We start from the raw sequence: 27,394 nt of genomic DNA on the forward strand, positions 1-27,394 counted from the left end.
AGAAAAAAATACGTAATGATGATAAAATTACTGAAGAAGACATAGAAAATATAGAAAAATCAATCAACTATAGCAGTGGCTCATATAAAAATTTTAAAAAAGACAAAAAGATTGACCGAAGTGCAATTTTAAATCTAAATTCATGTCTTCAACAAAGTGACCGGAACAAACAACAAAAACAAAACAATTAAATATTTTAATGACAGCTATGAGGGATGCATTCAACCCCACAAATAAGCAGAACAGCAAATAAGCAGAATAGCAAAAAAAAAAGTTTAACTTATCAGTGACAATTAACCCATTTTATTAAAATGGGTGGCAAATCCTCTAAGGCAGCGGATAATACCGCTAATGTCGTTACAAATATTGAGATAGAGGATGACAAACTAGATGTGATATTAGTGCAAAATTAGTTGATAATTATAGTAATTGCTTCAGTGATTGGAACAGTGCTAAAAATATATAAACTGCATAGAAATCATGTTAGGAGCTACTACAAGCGTAAATTAGCCGCAGAAAATGTAGCATAAAACAAAAAAAAAAGAAGAAAAAGACAAAAAAGACAAAAAAGAAAAAGAAGAAAAAGACAAAAAACTTTAAAGTGAAAATTTTGAATAAAAAGTGTATAATTAACTAATTAATTAACTACTACCAACTCTACTACCAACTCGAGATAAACACATAAAAATACTAATTCTGGAATATAATAAAGCAATCGAAATTGTGTAAAATTATGAACATTTATTTAAGCATGTGGCGACCCAGTAGGCTATGCTTTTATTGAATTTAAAAAGGAAAATTCAATTTTAAATAGTTTCGAGTTTCTGTTTGAGATTGTGGAAAACGTTTCCATTTTTCTCTCGTGTAAAAAGTTTGATTAAAAGATTATTAACATCATAAATTTTGAGAGTTTAATTTATTAGCAAGGTTATTAGACCCTAGCTAAATTGGTGACCCCGACGTGATCTGAACGAACGGTTACGTTTTTCAAAATTAATTGAAATATATTATTGCGAGCAACACTTACAAACAGCATGTCTTTGCCAACGAGCAACGAAGCCGCAGCGGTGCAACGAGAGAACGAATCACGAGAAGGTAATCTGAATCGTGTGTCCGTCAAGGTACCGCCATTTTGGCACGAAAGACCAGAAATTTGGTTCGCGCAAATTGAGGCGCAGTTTGCAGTCGCCGATATAACTAATGACGCTACGAAATTCAACACTGTCGTTGCAGCGATCGAGTCCAGCGTTGTTGCTGATGTAGCCGATGCCGTTTTACATCCTCCGGCAACTGGTAAATACAGTAATTTTAAGAACCAGATTTTAGAGCGGTTTGGTGAAAGTGAACAACGCAAGATTCAGAGGCTCCTTTCTGAGGTCGAATTAGGAGATCGTCGACCATCGCAGTTATTAAATGAGCTGACAGCGCTAGCGAAAGATAAAGTCAGTAGCGAATTCCTGAAGTCACTTTGGCTCTAGCGTCTGCCTCCGCAGGTACGTGCTATTTTGCAGACATCAAATGTTGACCTGGTAGAATTAGCTAAACTGGCCGATAGGATTTGTGAAGCGGGCGATTACCATCAATTAGCTGCAGTGTCATCTCGTGTAAGTAACGATTCGAACGAGACAGCCAGGTTGTGCCAGCGTTTGGATCAAATTGAGCAGCGATTGAGCAGATTGGATTTTGGTGGACGCCAGCCGTCGAGAATGCGACAATCCTCACGCAGAAAGAGTCGAACGTTATCGCAGTCCTCAAACCACTCTGGTTGGTGCTGGTTTCACAGTAGGTTTGGAGAGCAAGCACGCAGATGCCGTCAGCCATGCACGTTTACATCTAATTCAAAGTCAAAAAACTAAGCATGCCGCAATCGACGTCGAGCCGATTGGAGAGCAACGCAATTATAGCTCGACTGACAGTACAAGATCCGGCGACGTCAACCGTTTTTCTTATTGACACCGGAGCGGATCTGTCTGTACTACCAAAAAAATTCGGTACCAAACGAGGTAAGTCAGTTGCTTTATCTTTACCCAGCTTATTTGCTGCTAATGGCACGCCGATACGCGCATACGGCACCAAACGTTTGTCGTTATCCCTTGGTTTAAGGCGCGATTTCCCATGGACGTTTGTGGTGGCGGATGTAAATTTTCCCATAGTCGGCGCAGATTTCTTGAGGCATTATGATTTACTGGTTGACATGAAACGGAAGCAGCTAGTAGACAGCAAGACGTTTGTAGCAGCGAGAGGCGCGGCAGCAGTTGGGCAGGTGAACGGCATCCGAGCCAACATTAGTGCAGGTGACTACAGTTCTTTGCTGAATGAATACCGTGATCTAGCCACATTGCGTGATAACTCCCGCACGTGCGACACGCAAGTTGAACATTTCATCGAGACCACTGGTGCTCCAGTTTTTGCCCGTCCACGACGTTTGTCTGGAACAAAATTGGAGGAAGCAAAGAAGGAGTTTGAATTTTTGTTGCGAAAAGGCATTTGTCAGCCGTCAAAGAGTCCTTGGGCGAGCCCATTGCATATGGTTAAGAAGAGTGATGGCTCGTGGCGACCATGTGGTGACTATCGTATGTTGAATGCGAAAACGAAGCCGGACCGGTACCCGATCCCTTTCCTGCACGATGTAACAACCATCCTTCATGGAAAGAACTTATTTTCTAAGGTTGATTTACAGAAGGCATATCACCAGATTCCAATGGCAGAATGCGATATACCGAAAACAGCGATTACTACTCCTTTTGGGTTATTCGAGTTCCGTTGCATGACATTTGGTTTACGTAACGCAGCCCAGACATTTCAACGGTTTATTAATGCAACCTTGGCTGGTTTAGATTTCGTTTTCGCTTACATTGATGACATATTGATTGCTTCAAAAGACGTCGCAGAACATCGAGTTCATCTCCGAACCGTTTTTGAGCGTCTTCGTCAAGCTGGTTTGACAGTGAATTTTGCCAAGTGTGAATTCGGGTGTAGTGAGATCGAATTCTTAGGCCATTCCATCAGCGCACACGGTTTCAAGCCTCCCGAAAGCAAAGTAGCAGCAATACGTGATTTTCCACTTCCAACAACGGTGAAGGAGTTACGGCGCTTTTTGGGGATGATTAACTTTTATCGACCGTTTCTACGCAATGCCGTCAGCAGTCAGCGTTGTCTGTTCAATCTCACTCCTGGGAACCGAAAAAACGACAATAGCAAGATTGTCTGGAAGCCAGAAGACATTTCCGCATTCGAGACTTGCAAGGTAGATTTAGCTAATGCTACAATTCTCAACTTCATGGCGTCGGATGCTCAGCTAACGTTGATCACTGATGCGTCCGATACAGCAGTCGGTGCTGTTTTGCAGCAGATTGTAGAAGGCAAGTCGCAACCTTTGGCATTTTATTCGAAGGCGTTGAATACGGCGCAATTAAAATACAGCGCGTATGACAGAGAGCTTACTGCCATCGTTCAAGCTATCCAGCACTTCAAGTACGCACTCGAGGGGCGCGATTTCATCATTCTGACTGATCATAAACCACTCACGTTTGCGTTCAAGCAGAATAGCGAGAAGACTTCGCCACGGCGCGTTAGGCAGTTGGAATTCATAAGCCAATTCTCCACTGACATCCGTCATATAGCTGGTGCAGATAATTGCGTGGCCGATACACTTTCGCGTATTGCTCAAATTGAATTTGAGGCAGCGGAAGTAGACGTGATTGCTAAAGCGCAAGGATCAGATGACGAGTTGCGCGCGTTACTGGATCATCAAGCCGATACATCTTTGAAACTCGTGGCGTACAAGTTACCCATCAGTAATACTGAGGTTTTTTGCGACATTTCTAAAGGTGTTATGCGACCGTTTGTTCCAGCCAGTTGTCGTAAGTTAGTGATGACAAAACTACACAACTTAGCGCACCCAGGCGTAAGAGCGACACGCAGACTGATCCAAGCAGGTTTTGTCTGGCCAGGTTTAGCAAAGGATGCAGCTGAGTTTGTTAAGAATTGTATCGCATGTCAATTGTCTAAAGTTAACCGGCACATCAAGTCACCTATAGGCTGTTTCGCAGGTGTTGACGAGCGTTTCCAACATGTGCATATGGACATCATCGGACCACTACCACTGTCGCAGGGTAAAAGATACTGTGTGACGTGCATCGATCGTTTTTCACGATGGCCCGTGGTGATTCCAGTTTCAGACATGACGACCGAAGTCATTGCCGGCGCGTTTATCGAAGGATGGGTAGCACAGTATGGTGTTCCTCATATTATCACGACTGATTTAGGACGTCAGTTTGAATCAACGATCTTCCGAGAGTTGTCCAGACTATTGGGTATCAAGCATATTCACACCACAGCATATCACCCCCAAGCGAATGGGATGGTTGAACGTATGCATAGGACGTTGAAGGCTGCTTTGCGATGCCATAATTCTAATGATTGGACGCGCACACTCCCATTGATTCTGCTGGGGTTACGGACTTCCCCAAAGGAAGATCTAGGCGTCAGTTCCGCTGAAATGTTGTACGGAAACCCGTTACGTGTTCCAGGACAGCTGTTGTCACAGAAATGCCAAAAGCCAGGTGAAACCGATTTCGTTTCATCACTTCGTAATGCATTGGCTCAACTGAAGACAATCAATGGCAGTAGACACGGGCATCACCCAGTCTATGTTCCGAATGACCTCCTAACCAGCAAGTTTGTGTTCGTGCGTGTCGATCGGGTGAGAGCTCCATTGGAACAGCCGTATGAAGGTCCGTTTCAAGTTCTTCAACGAGATGAAAAATATTTCGTAATTAACAGAAGAGGGAGCAGGTGCACCGTCTCGTTAGACAGATTAAAACCAGCTTATTTGACTAACGATGAACTTACCGGCAAGCAGTTTTCGCCACTTCCTTTAGTCAATCATGAGCGGAAACAAGCATCCGAGAAGAAGGTTCTTAAACCGTCGGCCGTTTCTTCAAAGGTTTCGCGTTCTGGCCGAGCAGTGCATTTCCCAGCGAAGTTGTGTGACTACCGCGAGTAACTTCTCTTCATGTGTAGCGCGTCGTCGCCCGAACTCCGTCGCTAGGAGGGGGGTACTGTGGCGACCCAGTAGGCTATGCTTTTATTGAATTTAAAAAGGAAAATTCAATTTTAAATAGTTTCGAGTTTCTGTTTGAGATTGTGGAAAACGTTTCCATTTTTCTCTCGTGTAAAAAGTTTGATTAAAAGATTATTAACATCATAAATTTTGAGAGTTTTATTTATTAGCAAGGTTAACAGACCCTAGCTAAAAGCATAACAACAATGTCTTTAGGTTCATTAGTAAATGCAGGAACGGGCTGCACGAAATAAGTTCAGAATACGAACTAAATATGAGCATATCTGAAACAACAACTTCAACAAATACATGGCAACAGAATTTTTGAAACTAGCCACTTCAATTTTAAGCGATTTTATTGGTGACTCTAAAAATCTACAAAGCTTTTTAGAGTCTTTAGATTTATTGAAATCAGTAGTAGGCTCGAACGAACAAATCGCAGTCACTTTAATCAAAACACAATTCAAAGGTGCAGTATGTAATATTATTACGACTGAAACCACCATAGAGCAGGAGCAGCTAAACTTAAACAAAAATGTAAAGGAGAAAGTGTCAAGGTACTACAGGCTAAAATAAAAAACATTAAGCAGGATAGAAAAACAGCAAACATTTTTTGTAAAGAAATAGAAGAACTTACCCAAGCATTGGAAAGTTCATATATTTAAGAAGGAATTCCAATGGAAACAGCTGCAAAGTATGCAACAGATGTAGCCGTAGACGCTCTTATATCTAATGCTAATAACCCGGAGGTAAAAAGATTAATGAAATCCGGTCAGTTCGCAGATATGAATGAGGCCATATCAAAATTTGTTGATGCTAGTAATGATGCTATAATGCAACCTAGCTCAATTATGTTTTATAGAAATAGAAACCAACCTCAACATAATTATAATAACTTTAACGGTCGAAATAATCAACGTGGACAAAACCATTATAGAGATAGAAGACATTTCAAGATCAGTAATAACAACCATAATAACAATAACAATTTCAATCGAAATAATAATTTTAGAAGAAATTATGTTAATAATAATCGTAATATACGAAATGTTAACAGAAATGACCAGCAGGAAAACGAATATAAGGTAACACCCTATATCACTATAACGGCACTTTACGAGGCGCTTTATAAAATAGAAGCTCCAAACCTATAGGATGGAGCTAAGAAGCTTCTAGAATATTCTGAGAAATTTTAGAAGCTATAACTCGTACAATAAACACATTACGAACAATAGAGCCTGACCTTATTTGCGAAAACCTACTAATTAAAGCAGATTTTCATTTAGTTGATGGCGATTTCCCCATTGCCTGTACAGATATAAGTTAATACCTAACGAAGTAGACATGCTGGTCTCACCAAGTACCCCAGTAAAATAATTATATGTGCAAAATTTCTTTTTGTTATTCTCTTCTTAGAATAATGGTACTATTTTTTTTTATACAGCTGATTCTGTAGTTGAGTTTAACTTCTCTGATCATATATGGAGTTGTTTTTGTATATTATTTGTGGTACCGTTATCATAACTAATATCAATAGGTAGCAAATTTAATAGAAAATAATTATAAATATGTGCAAAATTGTTTTGCTTCTCGAAGTGTCAACAGTAAATGGAAATAAAGTTTTGAAGTGTATTATAAAGTTTTTTTTTTAAAGTATTGAAGAGTAAAGAACAATTGGTAAGTAAAATATTTATTATTTATTAATAAATATTTATGATTTTAATTAAGTTTAGATAAAAAATGCAGCGTGGGATGGAACTTTCAAGTGAAGAGTGCGGAAAGATTATTGGAATTAGTCGTGCTGGGATGAAAATTGGCGAAATATCTGCTGCTGGTTATAGACACCTAAATACTATAATAAACTTCTTAAAAAATCTCGAAAACTATGGTGTTATAAGCGATGCGGCCGAACAAACCGGCATATTCAGCTTCTTGCTACCAATGAGAGGATGAGTTGCAGACAAATAAGATATGAATTAGATTTGTCTATCACTAGGCAACGCATGCAACAAATTATGAGAAAAGACTTAAAGCTAAAATATGAGTCGAAAGTTCCCAAACCGTGCCTTACACAAAGATATAAAAATGCTCGTTTAGCTTTTTATGACAAAAATAAGTTTTGGGACGAGGAGTTCGAAGCAGTTGTTTTCAGTGATGGAAAAAAGTTTAATCTAGACGGTCCAGATGGTCAACATAAATATTGGAGAGATATTCGTCATCCACGTCAGAATTGCAACAAACGCAACCATGGTGGTGGTTCACTGATGGTGTGGACTGCCTTTAGCTCGAAGGGAAAGTCTAATATATGCTTCGTACCATCAAAAATGAATTCGGAAATATACATAAATTTGTTGGATAGCGAACTGATAAATTTCGTTGAAAATTTTCATGGAGATAATTGGACTTTCCAACAGGATAATGCTCCAATACATGTTTCTTGTGCTACGAAGAAATTCTTTGAAGAGAGAAGCATCCCATTGCTAGATTGGCCGGCCATGAGTTCTGACATAAATCCAATAGAGGATCTTTGGGGTATTCTTAGTGCCAATATTTATGCTTAGTCGAAGCAATACGACGCTCTTAAAGAGCTGAAAAGGACATACTGGACGAATGGGCCAAAATTAACCTCCTACTATTAAAAAAATTGGTAGAATTAATGCCACTTAGGGTACAGTTAATAAAAATAAATAATGGAAACACATTACCTTATTGCAAAATAAAGAAAATAAATCACATAAAATAATTAATTGTTTTTAGCAAAAAATGTGAATTGCACATATAAATATTTTCTATGAAGATTTTAAATAAAGTTAATTTTTCTGTTAACAAAAATAAATTTGAATAAAATTTTTTTATTATTTTAATTAGACTACTAAACATAAAAACAAATAATAAACTAAATTCACCCTAACAAAATTTGTTGGAGTTTAAAACAGATTTCAAGTACTGCACATATAATTATTTTACTGGGGTATGTAGGGTGCTTAATTATGCCCAGTTACTTCAGTCTGGAGAAAGAGCTCGAGGAGTAGAAAAAGTGAAGTGAAGTGAAATGATTACATTGATGGTATATCGTACAATTTTGCGTAGTAAAAAATAGATTTTCTTTCAATGTGATTTTGGGAATAATTTATATAATTAAACTAAGTTTATTAAAGTTCTGCAAAAGAAAAAGATTGTAAAATAAATGAAAATTTATTTTGATATAAACTATAAATAAACTCTGTAACAAAAAATCAAGTAAAAAACTTTTAATAATTAAAACAACAATAATTGTAAAAAAAGGTTGAAAAACAAGCATGCGAATGCGCAATTTTTTATTAAAACCTAAATATAAAATTTGTAACAAATTTTAAGTGCAAAAAAAGAAACTTCTAAAAATTTAAAACAACAAACTCTTTAAAAAGATTGCATACAAAAAAAGCTCTTTTGGAACCCAATACTAAATAAAATTAATTTATATTAGGTTTAGATTTTATTAAAAAGTATAACTGTAAACTCGTTTATCAGAGTAAACAAGATAGAATAATACTAAGACCAGAAGACTACCATGAAGATATAGGAATCCCTATGAGAAATACTCTCCATAGCAATGCAATAACATTACCTGCAAGATCTGAAGTTATCAGACTTATAAATATACAAATAGAAAACAAAGAAATTTTAATACCCCATCAAGAAACACGTCAAGAAATGCAAGCTTATATTAAAATAATTAACACTACAAATAAAAATGTGACCATTAATCCCCTAATTATAAAGACAGAAAATCTCAATGATTATGAAATTATACAACAATCACAAACAACAAATAACAATAAAGCAAAATTAGACAAACTTAATAAGTATTTTCTCACTTTCGTTAAAAATAAATTAAACAATTTATGTACAGAGTTCTTAGACATTTTTGATTTAGAAACAGAACCAATTTCAGTTAATAATTTCTATAAACAAAAGCTTCGTATGAAAGACAAAACCCCTACCTATACGAAAAACTATAGAATACCACATGCACATAAAAAAGAAATCAGCAAACAAGTTGAAAATTATGTTAAACATAATATAATTGAACCTTCCGTATCTGAATATAATAGTCCAATCTTGTTAGTCCCTAAAAAATCATTACCAGGTAACACAGAGAAAAGATGGAGATTAGTTGTGGATTATAGAAACATTAACAAAAAGTTAACAGCCGATAAATTTCCACTCCCAAGAATTGGTGATATATTAGATCAACTTGGTAGAGCGAAATATTTTTCTTGCCTAGATTTAATGTCAGGTTTCCACCAAGTAGAGCTAGCAAAAGAGTCAAGAGATATCACATCATTTTCTACTGGCAATGGATTATTTCAATTTAAAAGATCACCTTATGAACTCAAAACAAATTCAAATTCAATTCAAAGAATGATGACGGTAACCTTTCCAGGTTTAACACCTCCACAAGCATTAACAAAGAAACGGTGGTTCAATTTATTAGGAAAATACAAGGTAAATGAAGGCGCTGACAATGCAATAAATTGGCCCTTTTATGACCAACTTCATAAGTATTGCAGTCAGCGTCACAATTTCAATCCACCTGTTGTAATTAACAGTGAAGGGAATCCAGCGATTGAAACCGTATCCGCATCGCCTTTGGCTTCATCGCAGCATACGTCATCATCACGCACAACTTCACAGCCTTCTTCATCCCACCGAAATTCGCCTTCATTCAGCAAGTGGCCAACGAAGCGAAATTTTATAACCTCCGCAATAAAGATGGACAAGGCGGTAAGGAAGGCGGCACGGGCCATTACTCAATATATTTCGGCTACCCTCTGAAATACAATCGTCCGATTCTGAGTAAGGGCCCCATTAGTTGTAAGATAGCTTTTAAATAGTTTTAATAACTTATATACGTTGAAGTGGTCGGACGCGCGAAATTTGATGCTGCGGAAAGGTGATTTTAACACAGTAATTCACTACTTTAAATTCAGAGTGAAGTGTGCAGATATATTTTAGTTGCGAATATAAAAGAAAAGATATGAAAAAACAGTGATAGAGACACTATAAACCTAAATAAATTAATTTGAAACAAGTGGTCAACATTCGAATCTGAAAGTGTAAATTTGTTTATTTTTTTCCCGCCTCTCACTCTCTATTGAGAGTACATAGTGAGAAAATGAACACAAATGCTAAATGCAATAAAGGCAAAAAAACTATAAGAGGAGAAGCAGGTTTGAAATGTGAAGGCGTATGTAATAAAATTTTTCATATTGCGGTGACATGCTCAGGTGTTGAAGAGTGTGGAATTAAAATATTAGAGAGCTGTGATATGATACGTTTTATATGTGGCGAATGTACAGCTATGATCCATGACATAGGGCATACAATGGCTGTGTTGCACTCTGCTGTAGAAAAAAATTCAAACAATCTAACCGAATACAAGAAAGAGTTTCGTGATACACTTAAGAGTAGTGAGAATGGTATTAAAGCTCTTTTAGAAGCGATTGAAAAACGGTATGAGGAAAGAATGCGAGCTTTACAAAGAGCACAAAAAGCATGTGAAGCGAATACTGAAGAGTTTCAAAAGTTGTACAAAATGAGTGAAAGTTTGGTAAAAAAAAATGAAAGGGTATGTTACGAATTAAATAATAATAACAAAGAAATTGAAAACTTTCAAAATGATTTAATAAAAATTACGAATAATATGTCAGAAGAAATAAAAATGAACACACAAAAGTTAGATGGAATTAGATTAAATAAAAAAAATGAATTCCAGGAAAATATTAACATGACATATGCACAAGCTACTAAAATAATGGAAAACTCAATAGTAGTCAAACCGAAAGAAAAGAATAAAGGTATAAAACAAACAAAATCTGTCTTAAAGAAAATTATCGAACCTACAAATGGTCTAGTTCGCGACGTAAGAGAAATAAGTAATGGGGGAATAATTTTTAATTGCAAAAATAAAGAGGCTCTTCAAGAAGTTCAAAAAAAAATTACGGAAGAGGCTGGTGAACAATTTGAAATTGAGAAAAAGAAAGAGAGGTATGAAATTAGAAAAATATTTAAATTAGTTGGTCTTACAGAGAAGTTGAGCAGTGAGCGAATAACAGAATGTCTAACAAAACAAAACGATATATGCAAAGAGAAAGAGTTTAAAGTATTAAAAATTTATGAAAACAACAATATAAGAGAAACTTCTTTCAATGCGCTTATTGAAACAGACTTAATAACGTATGAAAGTATTTTATTTAAAAAACGGTTAAACATAGAGTGGGATTCATGCGTTGTATATGAACATATTCAGATACGTAGGTGTTATAAATGCTTAGGTTTTAACCATATAGCAGTTAACTGCACAAATAAAAAAGCTTGTGCAAGATGTGCGGAAAGCCATGAATCAAAAGACTGTAAGTCCCAAAACATGAAATGTGTAAACTGCTTTGAATTGGTACAGAAAAGGATAATGCAAGTTGATGTCAATCATTATGCTTTTAGCCGTGTCTGCCCAGCATATATGAAATATGTTGAGAATAAAAATAAAAATAAAAAATAGCAACTCAACGGTATTAATATTAAACTGATCAAAACCAATGTTAAGCAAACAGGAGATGATATTAAAAATGAATTTAAAATATTAGCATATAATGTAGGTGGATTAACAAATAAAAACCAAAATATTGAATTCACACCATTTCCAAGTTTAATGTAGTGCGCGCGCAAAATAATATCACTGCGTATTTTTGATATTTTTCAAGTGCAAAACGTGCAAAATAATTTAAAATTTTTATCGCAATAAATCGAGATAGTGACTCCTTACAAAATTTATAAAAATATTAGTGCCAGACTTAACGTCAAAAATTAAATTATTAATATATTTATATTGTTGATATGCAAAAAAGTGAATTTATTTGCAAATTTGTTTTGTTTTTTTGAATATATTTATTTGCATTAAATTCACACACTTTTAAAAACAGCTGATAGAGACAGCAGATAAAGCTCTAAAGCTTAAAATAAAAAACAAGAAAAGTGTTCGAAATAGAAAAAAAAACTGTACAAATTGCATCTCACAATATCGTGTAATTGTGTAAATTGAGTAGTTAACTTGTTAACTTATGCTAAATAAATAAAATTAATAAATTCTTATATATAAATCAAAAAGAAGTTCAAATCAATTACCCAAAATATTACTGCAAAGTGTAATTGTATAAATTATATTGACAGAATAAAAAAAAAAAAAAAATACTTTTTAATTAAATATACAGATTTTTTTATTTTTTATTTTTTTTTTATTTTTTTTTTAAACGTTTTGATTGATTATAATGCCGGTTGATCGTACTCCACCGAAAGGTGGAGGCCTACAACAACTTAATCAAGAGCAAGAAATACAACAACAGCAAGAGCAGCAACATAAAACACAAAAGCAAACTTTACAAAGTCAGCAACAACAGGAACAAAAATCGAAATTGAGTCCACATTCATTCACTTCTGTACCATCTCTATCACCTCAACCCTGGAGTGTTCAATGTAAAACGCCTAACTCCGGGAAAAATGTCGGACTTCCAAATAAACCAGTCAAAGTACAAACAGGAATTGAACGATATACTGAAATAGTTAAGCGAAAACTTAGCCCACAAAAAAACGCAAACAATCGTGACAAAATTCAAAAAGTTAACAACAATAATTATAGCAACAGATTCAAAGCACTGAGTGATGAAAGCGAAAACATAGAAGAGATCAAAGATAAAATTGTTAAACCACCGCCTATCTATGTAAGAGAAAAAAACTCTAGTGATTTAGTTAATTCACTTTCAAATTTAATAGGTAAAAAAAATTTCTTTGTTGTACCTATTAAAAAGGGCATGATTAATGAAACCAAGGTACAAGTTTCAAGTGAAGATCAGTTTCGTAAAGTAATTGCTGAATTAGAGATAAAATCGAAACAATTTTATACGTATCAATTAAAAAGTAGTAAAGGACTAATAGTGGTCATAAAAGGTATAGAGGCAGGAGTTGATATTAAAGAAATTCACGATGCACTTAAAGAAAAAAACTTCGCAGCAAAAAGTATATTTAATATCTTAAATAGAGACCGTAAACCGCAACCAATATACAAAGTTGAGCTGTATCCAGACAGAAACAAGTTGAAAAGTGGCGAAGTCCATCCTATTTATTTGCTTCGCTTTCTTTTAAACAGAAAAATTACTATAGAGGAACCACACAAGCGTAATTTTCCAGTACAGTGCTTCAACTGCCAGGAATATGGACACACCAAGTCATACTGTAAACTTGCTAAAGTTTGTGTTATTTGTGCCAAAATCCATAGCTCAGATAAATGTCCTGAAAGCAAAGAAAACCCAGCAGTTAGAAAATGCTCAAACTGCGGTGATAGCCACACAGCAAACTACAGAGGATGTCCAGTTTTCACTGCTCTAAGACTAAAATTAAACGTTGCCCAAAGACAGCGCACCCCACAGCTTAATCTGCCAAACTTCACAACATCTCATTTCCCGCCCCTTCCACAGAACACTGGTCCTACATTGCAACCACCGGCTCCAACAATGCAGCAAATGACGTACGCAAATGCCACTAAACAAATTCCACTTCTTACCAATAGCTCCACTGTTGTTCCAGGCTTTGAAGCAATGCTCGCAAGTTTTACCCAAAAAAATTGAGCACTTCATGGACTTCATGCAAAATATGATGAATAGCTTGATGCAAAGCATGATACAAAACCAAAGTTTGATTGCTGAGTTGGTAAAACCCAAATGAATGCAATCACAATATGCCATTGGAATGCAAACGGCTTAAGCCAACATGTACTGGAAGTAACTAGATTTCTGGTGAGTAACAATATCGATATACTGCTTATATCTGAAACACATTTAACCTTCAAAAACTGTTTTCGAGTTTCTGGATATAAGTTTTATGACACTAAACATCCAGATGGTAAAGCATGTGGCGGTTCTGGAGTACTTGTTAGAAACACAATACAACATTATGAAATTCAAAAGCATTGTTTTAAATACCTACAAGCTACATCAATTTGTGTAATTTCTGGTCTAACTAAAACTGTCGTCTCAGCAATCTATTGCCCGCCCAAATTTGCTATTACTTCTGATCAATTCCGGAAATTTTTTACTGATCTCGGTCCTAACTTTCTAGTTGCTGGGGATTTCAATGCTAAACACACCTTTTGGGGTTCTAGACTAATAACTCCAAGAGGTCGTCAACTGAATGCAGCACTTGGCAACAGCCTTGATGTTGTGTCCTCAGGCCACCCAACATACTGGCCATCAGACAATCGAAAAATACCAGACTTAATCGATTTCGCAGTCATTAATGGTATGAAACGTGAAGATATTGCTGTTAAATCATCTTATGACTTGTCCTCTGACCATTCTCCGGTTATTTTAACTCTGACAAAATTTAATACTAATTCAAATGAGCAGAATAAGAAAACTCTAATAAACTGGAGGAAATATATAAATATTATTAATGAGGAAATAAGTTACAATTCAAATTGTAGTTCACCTAAAGAAATTGATAAAGCAGTTGATCACTTTACCAAGACATTAAATAATGCTGTAATTAAAGCCTCTCAACCAAAAAGATCAGTCCAGTCAAATATAGTATTTCAATCACACATTGATTATCTTATTTCTCGAAAACGACAAGCCAGGCGTGAATGGCAAAGACTTCGATCACCCACCTCAAAACAAAGATTAAATAAAGCTTCAAAAGATCTTAAAAAAGCACTATCTGATGACAAAAACCGCTCTTTACAAGAATATCTCGAGTCTCTTGGTCCACTTAAAGAAAACAACTATTCTCTGTGGAAGGCAACGAAGAAATTTAAAACGCCAATACAAAATGACCCACCGCTTAGAAAACCGGATGGTTCTTGGGCTCGCAATGACGAAGAAAAAGGTTGTATTTTAGCAGAACACCTAAAGAGTGTCTTTCAGCCAAACCCACAATTATCAGATTTCCAACCTAACATCGAATCTCCTTCTATTGTTGAAACTCCCCTTACGTTGTGTTTGGATAACGTCAAGGAGACTATTCGAACATTTGCAAATCCCAAAAAGGCACCTGGATACGACAAAATTACGGGTAAAATGATACAACAATTGCCTGATTCAGCAATAACTTTTCTAACGGTGATATTTAACAGCATCCTCGCTTTTGGCTACTACCCGAAGCAATGGAAAGTTTCAGAAATAAAAATGATTCCAAAAGCAGGAAAGCAGCGTTTGACACCATAAATAGAAACTCATTGTTTTATAAACTAAGTAATATTGGTTTGTCAACGAAGATAATTCAGATGATTCGAAGCCTCTACTGAGAAAGTAATGCTGCGGTCTGGGATGGCAATAAATTATCAGAATGGTTTAGAACAAATATGGGAGTAAAACAGGGGTGCGTTTTGAGTCCTTTGCTGTTTGCACTGTTTCTAGACGACTTGACAAAAATTTTACCCGGTGGTATAGAATTTGGTGGAGTGGGCTTAAAAATCTTAATGTATGCAGATGATATCGTATTAATTATCGTATTAATAAATTGAATGAATATTGTAAAATGTGGAGTTTAAAAATAAATATTAATAAGTCGAAAATCATGATATTCAGGAAATACGCAAGAAAACTAAGAGCTGAAGAAAAATGGCTGTTGGAGGAAGAATACATAGAGGTGGTTAACCAATTTAAGTATCTAGGGATATGGATAACTTAAAATACATGTTTCGGTAAACACATCTTAGAGAAATTAAAAGAAGGTAAATTGGCAGTAAACAGTACTTGGCGTAAACTCTTAGGGAACAAAGAAGTCTGTCCAGCGGTGAAACATAAAGTTTTCGAGACGGCAGTTAGAACTATAGTAACATATGGGGCAGAAGTTTGGGGTGTGGAGAGATATGAAGAACTGGAAAAATTACAAAGGAACTACATTAAACGTGCATTTCATTTACCAATAAACACACCGAACTATATGTTACATTTGGAAACTGGATTACCGTCGTTACATATAAACACGCTTAGACAACATTTCAGATATATAAATCGAATACTAGTTTTAAAGGAAAGTCGTCTGACAAAAATAGTAACTCAAAAATTATTAAGCAATAAAACCTTATTTTTCAAAAACTGGATGGATATGGCAACAGAATTAGATGAACCTTTACAAATACAAGAGACTAGATCCTGGAAAATATGGCAAGAAGCTATAATAAGTAAGCAAACAAGCAAAGAACGAGTACAATTCGAGTACGCTGCGAGAACGAGCCTAACGAGATCAACGTACAGTAAACTAAATTACGATTTGAAGGATAACAATTATTTTAATTCCAAGTACAGAGAAATAGATATTACAAGAATATTTAAAACACGAGGCGAACTATTACGCTTGGCATATATTCCTTACGAAAGCCAAGTAAATGTAGACTGCACCCTTTGCAATCTTGGGGTAATTGAAGACGTCCAACATTTTATGGGGATCTGTCCTATATTACAGGAGATTAGGTTTAAGTATTTTAGAAAAGTATCTTTAGAAAAAACAGATGTAATTTCATTATTAAATGGAGAAAATTGGTTCTTGCTTAGCGCTTTTATTAATGAAGCAACTATTTATAGAAAAAAAATAATGGACGAAATATTTTGAAAGAATTTTAAATATTATATAAATTAACATGTACACCTTTTAAATGCATTTTTATATAAATATGAAAGTTGTACGTTAAAATTAACATAGAAAAAAAAAAAAAAAGAAAGGGTGTAATAATATTAAAATAATGAAAATATTGAAATGAATAAATTAAAATTAAATATTAAATTAGGCGGAGGAGTTTTGACTCATAGCCTTCTTATACACAGCTGTTATAAAAAATCTGTAAATTTGTAATTTTAAATTCAATTGAATAAATATAACTAACTAACTAACTAACTAGTTTTAATAAATTTTATAAATAGCTTTAATTAGTTATAAGATAGCTTTTAAGTAGTTTTAACAAATATTATAAATAGATTTAATTAGTTGTAGGATAACTTTTAAGTAGTTTTAATATATATTACAAATAGCTTTAATTAATTACAAGATAGCTTTAAATTATTAATTTTAAATCAATTTTTCGAACTAGAAAAATAAGTTATTTAATTTACATATCATTTAATAAAAAAGGATTTTTTATTAAAATTTATAACTCAATTACTTCATAATGACAATCCTCCATGATATCATTTACATCAATAAGGTCATGTCCATCATTCAGATATATATTATGCATTATTCATGCTACAGCTATTGTTTGAATACAGTGTTCAAGATTTAACCTAAGAACCTTATCAAAAATTGAGCGCCAACGTATTTTCAATGCACTAAATATATATTCGATAACAGTACGAGCCTTACTATGACGCTTGTTAAATTTCTTTTGTCTTGATGTTAACGGCTTCAATATTTTATATGGAGTGAGAACTGCTATTGGACTAGTCCGGCAACAGTATCTACTATCGCCTAGCAAGTAGTAGCCTGGTCGAGGAAAATTATGCAAATTAAATAATTCACTGCTTTGTAGAACCCGCTCATCATGCACCGATCCTAGGAAACCAACACAAATTGATAAAAATTCCTTATGACTGGAATACACAACTTGTAAAATGATGTAAAGGATTTTCGGTTCATGTATTAGTCACGAAGTCGTGTAAACACACCTATTGGTATATGTTTCCATCTACCTAATGCAGGATTGAAAATTGTAGTACCGGTTTGTTGGTTAAATTTTGTACAAGTGCCTTCAAACTCACTTTCAGTTGGATATTTAATAACCGATGACTTTAATGAAATTATTGAATAAACACACTAAGACAGTCTAATTAGACAGTATAATACAGTCATTAGATTCAAATTAACATTTCCAGTGTCAAATTAATATTCAGCCTTAAAACATTAGTGCTAAATAATGTTAAAATGAATGAACAACGAAAGTTTTCATCTATGTGTGATATTGAAGATATTTTGATGGGATCTAATGATATTGACACAGTACACGCATTACTATGTTGCTGCCGCCCAATGTCGATAACCAGTGTGATGCGGTGGAATTAGATGACATGTACAACTACCCAATGAAGTAGCAGGTGAGTGAGAAATGGTTTTCAATTCTACAGCCGATGAAGTTGAAACTAACGTATCAAAAAAGAAGAAAGTAGAAAAACTGAAGTGACCAAAAAAAACGTCCAAAATTTATAAATATTCCTATAAACATTTCTATGCAGATTTATGAAAAGCTGTATTCAGATCATGGTACGTTTAGATATAATAACAAAAATTGGCTTTCAATGTTTACTACTTGTTTAGGGCAAAAATCAGAAGTGGAACTATTTGCATTGTTGATCGATAATGAAATATTGGAGTTTTTGACCCAACACACAAATGAATTTGCACAAGTAATGCATAATGACCATATGTTCAATATTTCAATAACTGAAATGAAAACATTTTTTGGCATACTATACCTATCTGGCTACAGTTCAGTACCAAGTGTGGATAATTATTAGTCTAGCATATCATCTTTGGGGAAAGAAGTAGTAAAACAGTGCAAGTCGAGAAATAGATTTTGGCAAATAAAAAAATATTTCCATGTTTGCTATGTTTGCCGTGTTCTTAGATGTATCACAAGCCTTCGATAAGGTTTGGCATGAAGGATTACTTCATAAACTTAAGACATTATTGGCTATACAATACTGTAAGCTGCTATCATCGTATCTAAACGACAGGTACTTCAGTGTTAAATATGAAGATGCACATTCAGATTAGCGCAGGCGTCCCGCAGGGGAGCATTCTTGGGCCCATTCTATATCTCCTGTATACACATGACTTACCCTCTGCAAACCAACTAGTTACAGCAACATTTGCAGACGATACTGCGGTTCTAGCAATCGAAAACAATATAGAAGACGCGACGGCTAATCTACAACACACAGTCAATCAAATTGCTTCATGGGCAAAAAAATGGCAAATCAAGCTAAATAAGGAAAAATCAATACATATAGTCTTCTCATTGAGAAATTATAACCATATTCCAATTCATATCGATGCCACAAAAATTCCACACGCCAACGAAACCAAATATCTGGGCATTACGCTCGACGCCAAGCTGTGCTGGAGAGCGCATGTTAAGAAAAAACGAGAAGAGTTTGACCTAAAACTAAACAAATTTTACCACCTCATTGGCAGGCGCTCTAAACTGCCAATCCACAACAAACTAATGGTCTATAAACAAATACTGAAGCCGGCTTGGAATTATGGTATACAATTCTGGGGTTGTGCCAGCAAGAAATACATTGCAACTATCCAGCGCTTTCAAAATAAAGTACTACGATACATCGTAAATGCTCCATATTACATTAGAAACTGTGATCTCCACCGTGACCTTGATATACCAACAGTCGACGTCGTGGCAAAAAGGTGTGCCATTGCTCACAAACAGCGAATGAAAACACATGTCAACGTTCCAGCATCCAGTCTTCTCCAGGTGGTTGCAATACCTAGACGGCTAAAAAGGAAAACAGTGGCAGACTTAATGGACAGCGAGTAGCAAAATAGCTTCATTTTTTTACATTAAATATTCAAATCAAATTGCTTATTAGTACCTTTTTTTTTGTTATTTGTACTAGGTGCAATATTAAAACGATTTTTGTCTTTATTTGAAGAATCGTTAATAAAACACAAAAAAAAAAAAATAAAATGTTTGCTATAGTAATGAATTGGATTCATCAGACAAGTTTGCTAAAGGAACACCTTTTCACAATTTACTCAATAAGCGTTTTAAGCAGTTTGGATTCTTCGCCCATGATATATGTATAGATGAACAGATGATAAGCAACTTTGGACGTCATCTATGTGAAATGTTCATCAGAGACAAACAATTCGCTTTAGTTATAAGTATTGGTGTCTCTGTTCAGCAGATGGTTACTGTTATATATATACTTAATATATATATTTATAATATTATAAGTTACAGTGTATGTTACACAATATACTCAAAATGTTTAGTTCGTAAGCTTTTGTAAAATTATAATAAAGTCAGTCTGTAATACAACTCGAAAGCGCGTTTTACTTTGATAAAGACACCAAATAATTAGCGATGAGAGAAAAAAATAAAATTTTTTTTGAACATTAGATTTGTGTAAATATACAAACTGTTTTTAAATTTTTTAAAAAAAAAAAAAGAAATATATATATATTTCTTGAACATTAAATTTGTATAAATATACAAATTGAAATAAAATCAATAATAATAATATAAAAAAAAAGTGATCGGTGAGCATTATTTTTTTTTGAAAAAGCTTTGTGACGCTTCTGATTTTGTCATTAAATAAAACACAAAAAAAAAAAATATATATATATATATATATAAACTGTTAAAAATTAATAATTATAAATTAAAAAAAAATGAGTACGGATAACGAAAACGTGGTAGACACAAAAATTAATGTATATCATCCAATTCAACACGTGCCGGAATTTAATCCATGCAGCGAATTGTGGGATTTGTGGAAGGAAAAGTTAGAAATTTACTTCTGCGAGATAAATTGCATCAGTGATAACACAAAAAAAGCTCTTCTCTTAAAATCTATTAGTTCGGGGCCATATGATGTTCTCCATAATATATGCAGTCCAAGTAAACCAGTTACAAAGTCTTACAAAGAGCTTTGTAATATAATGGATAAACATTACACGTCTCCAACAATCATATTCAAAGAGAGAAAAAAGTTTAACACTGCAGTAAAAAGTGAAAATGAATCAATTTCCGAGTGGTTTGCTAGAACAAAACAACTAGCGTTGAATTGCAAGTTCGGTGAGCAACTTAAGTCTTTTATTTTGGATCGTTTTATAGTTGGATTATCAGGATTATCATCTAGCTATTATCATCTAGTTGGATTATCATCTAGCTTCATCGCTAGATGAAGCACTACGTAAAGCACTCATTATGGAAGTGAAGCAAAAAACAAGTAATGACTGCAATGAAATTAATATTGTAAAAAATAAAACAATAGGGGTATTCACTCTCTCTTGCAAACTCATTGCAAGGTGCACGAAATGCACAGATTGTACGAGAATGCAAATAACAACAACAAAATACACGCACAAAATTTCGTGCAATTACGTGCAATCTTCCAATACTAAAACCTATGTATATTTGCTTTCAACAAAACAGAAATGGCAGAAATCAGCTGTTTTGACATTTGTTGCTTCTCATTTTTAAATTTGAATTTGGTAGCGAAAGGTAAGTTTGCTAAAATATTATACAAATTTTGGTTATTTAAAATTTTTGCGATGTATTTTCAGATAAAAATGGAGGACGGAGCACCAGCTAATAAAAAAAAAAGATTGCAGCCGCACAAGAAGTGGACGGAGCGAGAAGTGCTCCAAATAATAGAATTTCTGCAGGAGGAAGCAAAATTTGAGGTTAATTCCTGTTTTTATTTGTATAACTCCTAATTAATTTTTATTTTTAATTTTACAGACTCCAACTGCACAATTTTTTTATAAAAAATTTTTAGAAAAGACACAGTTGGATGCAACGTGGAACCTTGTACGGTGGAAGGTACGGCATCTAAAGGCGCAGTATCGAAAAGCGAACGACTGGCTTGCCGCAACTGGCGCAGGACTCCTAAATGAATCGGACGGCAGTACTATTGACGGTTAGTAAAATTTCGAGATATGTTAATCTATGGCTATGCATGCGTTTCGTTCAATGATTTAAAACGATGTGCCCATTAATTAAGTTTTCACAAATATAATATTATATACATATACATTTGTGAATTAATTTATCTATTTATCAATTTCAGCGAAACTTACGAAAATGTGTCCACACTTTGAACTTTTGAATGAAGTGTTTGGACGCATGTCTAATTTTGAGCCGCTTGTAATATGTACGGACACATTGCCAGAGCCACCAGTTAGTTCTGCGCTAGGCGACGAAGTTCATTTTATTGAATCGTCTGCAGACAACGCATCATCCAGCTCTGCACCGAAAGTCGTGCGTTCTGCTGTGCAAAGCCCCACTACCCCACTCGCATCCCCTAAAATTGCTAAAAAAGGTTCAAATTCTGCCATAAGCCAGCTAGCTGCTGTACAAAGAGAAAAACTCGTATTTGAGGAAAAAAAGTTAGATTTCGAAAAAATAAAACACGAGACATATAGCAAGATTGAGGAGCGGAAAATTGCTATTGAAGAAAAAAAAATTGAAATGGAAGAAAAGTGGAGGGATAGGGACATGGAATTGAAACGATTGGAACTGGAAATGAAGGAAAGAATTGCAAAATATGAAATCGATAAAAAATATAACAAATAACTATTTTTATTATACTAATTATTTTTATATTATATAATATATATATACGTTTTTAAACATTATTATTGTTTTGAAATAAACCTATTGGAAAAAAAGTAATGTTGCAATTGACTTCTTAATTATATATTTAATATATATACATATATGTATGTTTTATATATTTGTATTCGTAAATTATTGATTGCCGAACATTAAATTATACAAAAATTTGCGCCTCGAAGCTCCTTCATTGGTTCTCTGACTAGCTTCATTCTGCATAAGCTCATCAGATTCTTCGTCGTTGTCATGTACGTAATCCACGTGTTCCGTATCATCACATGAAGGTCGCAAAATGTTGTGCAATATGCACCAAACAAGGAACCAATTTGAACAAAAATTATGACTTGTGTAAAAACACGAAAAATTAAGATACGAAAATGCAACCATGAGTGTGAAAAAAATAGCAAATCGAGCGTTTGACGTTTAAAAAGAAGTATGGCGAAATACGACGCGTAGAGTGGAGGTTTTTTGGTTGCTTTGGAGCGAATGAAATAAGATATATATTAAAAACTGCTACTATCAATATAATAAATAAACTAGGTTAAAATCTTAAAAGCTTTGCAAACTGTTTTATTTTACAATAACTTAACAAAAATCAGAAGTGGGATAAACAGCGCCTAGCTGAAACGTGTGAGTGTGTCCGTGGGAGCGCTAGCGCTTCAACACATTAACATGCGCGAAAGCGAAGTTAAGGTATAAAGAAAAACAAAACGAAACGGGAACGAAATTTGTTGTTTATAAATTAACGGCGGTAATAAAATGAGAATGGTGAAGTTGAAGGATATGCGTTTAAGCGAGCTGAAGGAGGCGTTGGAGGAAGAAGGTTTAGATACGACGGGCAACAAAGCGCAGTTAGTATTGCGTCTGACAGAGCACCTGAAAGCAGACGAAATCCGCGAGCCGGTAGATGTGATCAATTCACGAATAGATAATATGGAACGAATGGTTCAACAACTTGTAATGGGCATAGAAAACGTGATACGAAGTAAACCTACGGAAAACGTGAGCGAAAAAAATGAAAATCAGAAGACGGAAATTACATCTACAGTGGTTAACGATTTACCACAACATGGGTCGGTAAAAGATATCAGCGAAACGATACCCGTGTTCGATCCAACAGATAAAAATGGTCTTACGGTTGGACAATTTATCAATCGCGTCGAAAGATCTCTTAATGCATTCCAATGGAATGAAAAACAACTATTGCTAGCCGTTTATGGAAAGTTAAAAGGAATAGCGCGGTTGTGGCTGGATTCTCTACAAGAATTTGATAGCGAGTGGAGCAGTTTTTCGAATAAGTTGCGTGCAGAATTTGATGTAAAATGTGACGAAGCTGACATTAATTTTGAATTGAGTCAAGCGGTACGTAATGTTAATGAAGGCATTATTGACTATTGTTTTCGAATTGCGGCACTTGGCCGACGATACAAGATAAGTGATAGTGCCATTATAAAATATACTCGCAATGGACTAAACGACACTAAATTGCAAGCGGCGATCGCACCGCTACGGTTTAATAATTTAAAAGATTTTCGCGAAGGTATTGAGGACTTTTTACGCAATATGCAACATGGAACGAACAAAATAGCTTTGGCAAATTCATCGTCAAATCCGATAATAAATTCGAGCGTAAGTGGAGACGCAAATGAAAACTCCGGACAGAAACAGTTTAGAACGGAACCGAAGGTTAGAGCTTGCTTCAATTGCGGTGAAGCGGGACATTTTTCGCGCGAATGTTCAAAGCCACAACGTAGACAACGGTGTAACAATTGCGGAAGAGTTCACCCAAAAGGTCAGAGTACGCACTGTGGGGAGTCAAGTGTGCGTCGAATTGAACGCACCAACGAATCGATCAGAGAAGTATACATAAATGGTAGACAATGTACAGCACTACTTGATACAGGTAGCCAGTGCAGTCTTATACGGAAAACAGTATCGAGAAATATTAATGGTCAAATTCAGTTATGTTCCATGAACATTTCGGTGTTCGGCAGTGGAAAGGTACGACTAACTGAAGGGGTTAGGGCCCAACTTGCCGTCGACAGTGTACGCCAACTAATATATTTTTATGTAGTAGACGATAAAATGTTGACAACCGATATATTGCTAGGCCATGATGTTGTGTCAGATGATGTGGTCGTACAAATTCAGCGCGATACGTTTACCTTAGAGAAAACGCCAAGACACTTAATAGTAAGAAGAACTACGCGGGACCCTATATCAATGAACGAAATCAATTGTGGAAGCGATAACGATGCAATACGACGAGACTTGTGCAATCTCATTAATAGTAATAGAGACGTATTCGCCACAAGCTTGAGCGAAATAGGCAAAACGGGTTTAACGAAAATGAAAATTACATTAACAACCGATCAACCAATCGTACAAAAGCCGTATCGGGTACCAGCACCAAAACGGTCGGTGGTGGCAACAATGGTAAATGACCTTTTGGAAAACGGTATCATCCAGAAGTCAGAATCTACGTATGCCAGCCCTATTGTTTTAGTCAAGAAAAAGAATGGCGAAGATCGCTTATGCGTTGATTATCGGCGTATCAACAACAACACGATCAAAGAAATATTTCCCACCCCAAGTATCGAAGAACGGCTGCAAGAAGCGAAACAATATACTTATTTCACAACCCTTGATCTTAACTCAGGGTATTATCAAATACCAATAGCGGAAGAAAGCAGAAAATATACTGCATTTATAACGACAGACGGGTTGTATGAATTCAAACGTATGCCTTTCGGACTCAAGAATGCTCCGGCGGTATTCCTGCGTACGATGGCCAAGGTCAAAGAAATGACTCATCCTGGCGATATGGTGGATTTTATGGACGACATTGGCGTAGGCGGAAATACGGCAGACGAAATGTTTAGTAAATTACAACGAGTATTCAATGCATTACGTGAGGCGAAATTGACACTAAATATAAAAAAATGCATATTCCTGAATCGAGAGATCGAGTTTCTGGGTCATAAATTAACTTCAGACGGCATTAGCCCTGGTACAGCAAAAACTTTAGCAGTCGAAAATTTCGCAAGGCCCCGAAACCAAACGGAAGTACGACAATTTTTGGGTTTAAGCGGTTACTTTAGGAAATTTGTTCCAGGTTATGCGATCGTGAGTAAACCATTACGACAACTTTTGCATAAAGGCGTAAACTTTGAGTGTGGTGGCGAGCAGGAGGGATCATTCAATGAACTGAAATCCACATTAACGAAGAAGCCAGTTATGACTCGTTATCGATCGGATGCTGAGCATCAAGTACATACTGACGCAAGCTCAATTGGGTTAGCAGGCGTGCTGTTACAAAATGAGATGGGCGAATGGAAACCGGTCGTGTACTACAGCAGATCTACAACGATAGATGAACAAAAGTTCCACAGCTACGAGCTGGAAACATTAGCCGTTGTCGAAACTCTGGAGAGATTGCGTTATTACGTATATGGTAAACCGATCACGGTGGTGACAGACTGCAGTGCATTAAAAACAACGATGCAAAAGCGCGAGCTAATTCCAAGAATAGCCAGGTGGTGGTTACGTATACAAGATTTTGATATAAATATAGAACATAAAAGTGCGAAACGAATGGAACACGTGGACGCACTAAGTCGAAATCCGTTACTAAATGTTTATGAAGGCGACACAGCGGACATGCGTACGTTCAAGGTTGGACTAAACGAATACGACTGGTTGTTTGCGATGCAATTACAAGACGTAAACCTTCAGAAAATCGTGGCTGACGTGCAACGCGAAAATGGACTTGAAAGCGATGGTTATAAAATACATAACGGTCGGCTGTATCGTATGGTTGATGATAAGCTTTTATGGGTCGTGCCGAAACGTTTAAGACATCGAGTTCTTCGGGACTGTCATGATAGCGCATGACACATGAGCGTTGAAAAGACGATAAACCGAATTAAAACCCATCTATGGTTTCCACGAATGCGAAACTTCACAAAGAATTATATTAAATCTTGTGTTGAGTGTGCGTATAATAAACAGCCAGGGGGGAAAAGGGAAGGAATTTACCATTTCGATAAAATAGAACCTGTACCATTCAAGACCATACATATGGATCACTTAGGACCATTTCCTAAAAGTGTGAAACGAAATGAATATCTACTCGTTATAGTAGATGCTTTTACGAAATTTACCGTACTAAAGCCAGTTAAAAGTACCGCGACAAAGCACGTACTCAGCGCATTAAATGAAGTTATAAGTTACTGTGGAATGCCAACGAAAATAATTACTGATCGAGGGACTGCGTTCACAGCGAAAGATTTCGAGATGTTTTGTACTCGGAACCATATTCGACATATTAAAAATGCAGTAAGAACTCCACGAGCAAATGCTCATGCCGAACGGACTAATCGAACAATATTATCGATGCTGTTACCAACAAATACGGTTGACAAACGATGGGACGAAAATATGGTAAGATTGCAATGGTGCCTAAATACGATGGAGAATGCGACAACGAAATGCACACCGTACGAGTTGCTGTATGGTTATCAACCTCGTGATATACTTCAGAACGCATTAATTCTAACTCTACATAACGACGACACTCTGACTACTGATCAATTAACGGATTTACGCATAACGATTGCAGAACGAATTACTGATGAGCGAGCTAAAGCTAAAAGCCGATACGGCAAGCGGTACTTACAGCCAACGAAATTTCAAGAGGGTGATCTAGTATTAGTCCAAAACGAGCCGTATAGCACGGGTGAGTCGAGGAAACTAGAGCCGCGTTATAAAGGCCCCTTCATTATTACTAAAGTACTCGACAAAGACCGATATGTAGTCAACGATTTACCCAACTCCAAACGAACACAGCGGCAGTACACCTCGGTGTATTCGTTCGATAAGATCAAGCGATGGTGTCAGTTGCCTTACGATGACAGTAGCAGCGAGGCTGATGACGACGATGATGA

General features: G+C 35.6%; 1 protein-coding gene across 1 annotated transcript; it reads left to right on the plus strand.

Annotated features, from left to right (window-relative positions):
- Positions 1 to 1,034: 1,034 nt before the first annotated feature.
- Positions 1,035 to 1,478, plus strand: LOC119688281. The gene has a single exon (XM_038102963.1). The coding sequence runs from the start codon at positions 1,035 to 1,037 to the stop codon at positions 1,476 to 1,478; it is 444 nt and encodes a 147-aa protein (XP_037958891.1).
- The last annotated feature ends 25,916 nt before the right edge of the window (positions 1,479 to 27,394 follow it).

Source organism: Teleopsis dalmanni, chromosome 1 (assembly GCF_002237135.1).
Source record: "Teleopsis dalmanni isolate 2A chromosome 1, ASM223713v2, whole genome shotgun sequence".
In the NCBI taxonomy this organism is placed as follows: domain Eukaryota; kingdom Metazoa; phylum Arthropoda; class Insecta; order Diptera; family Diopsidae; genus Teleopsis; species Teleopsis dalmanni.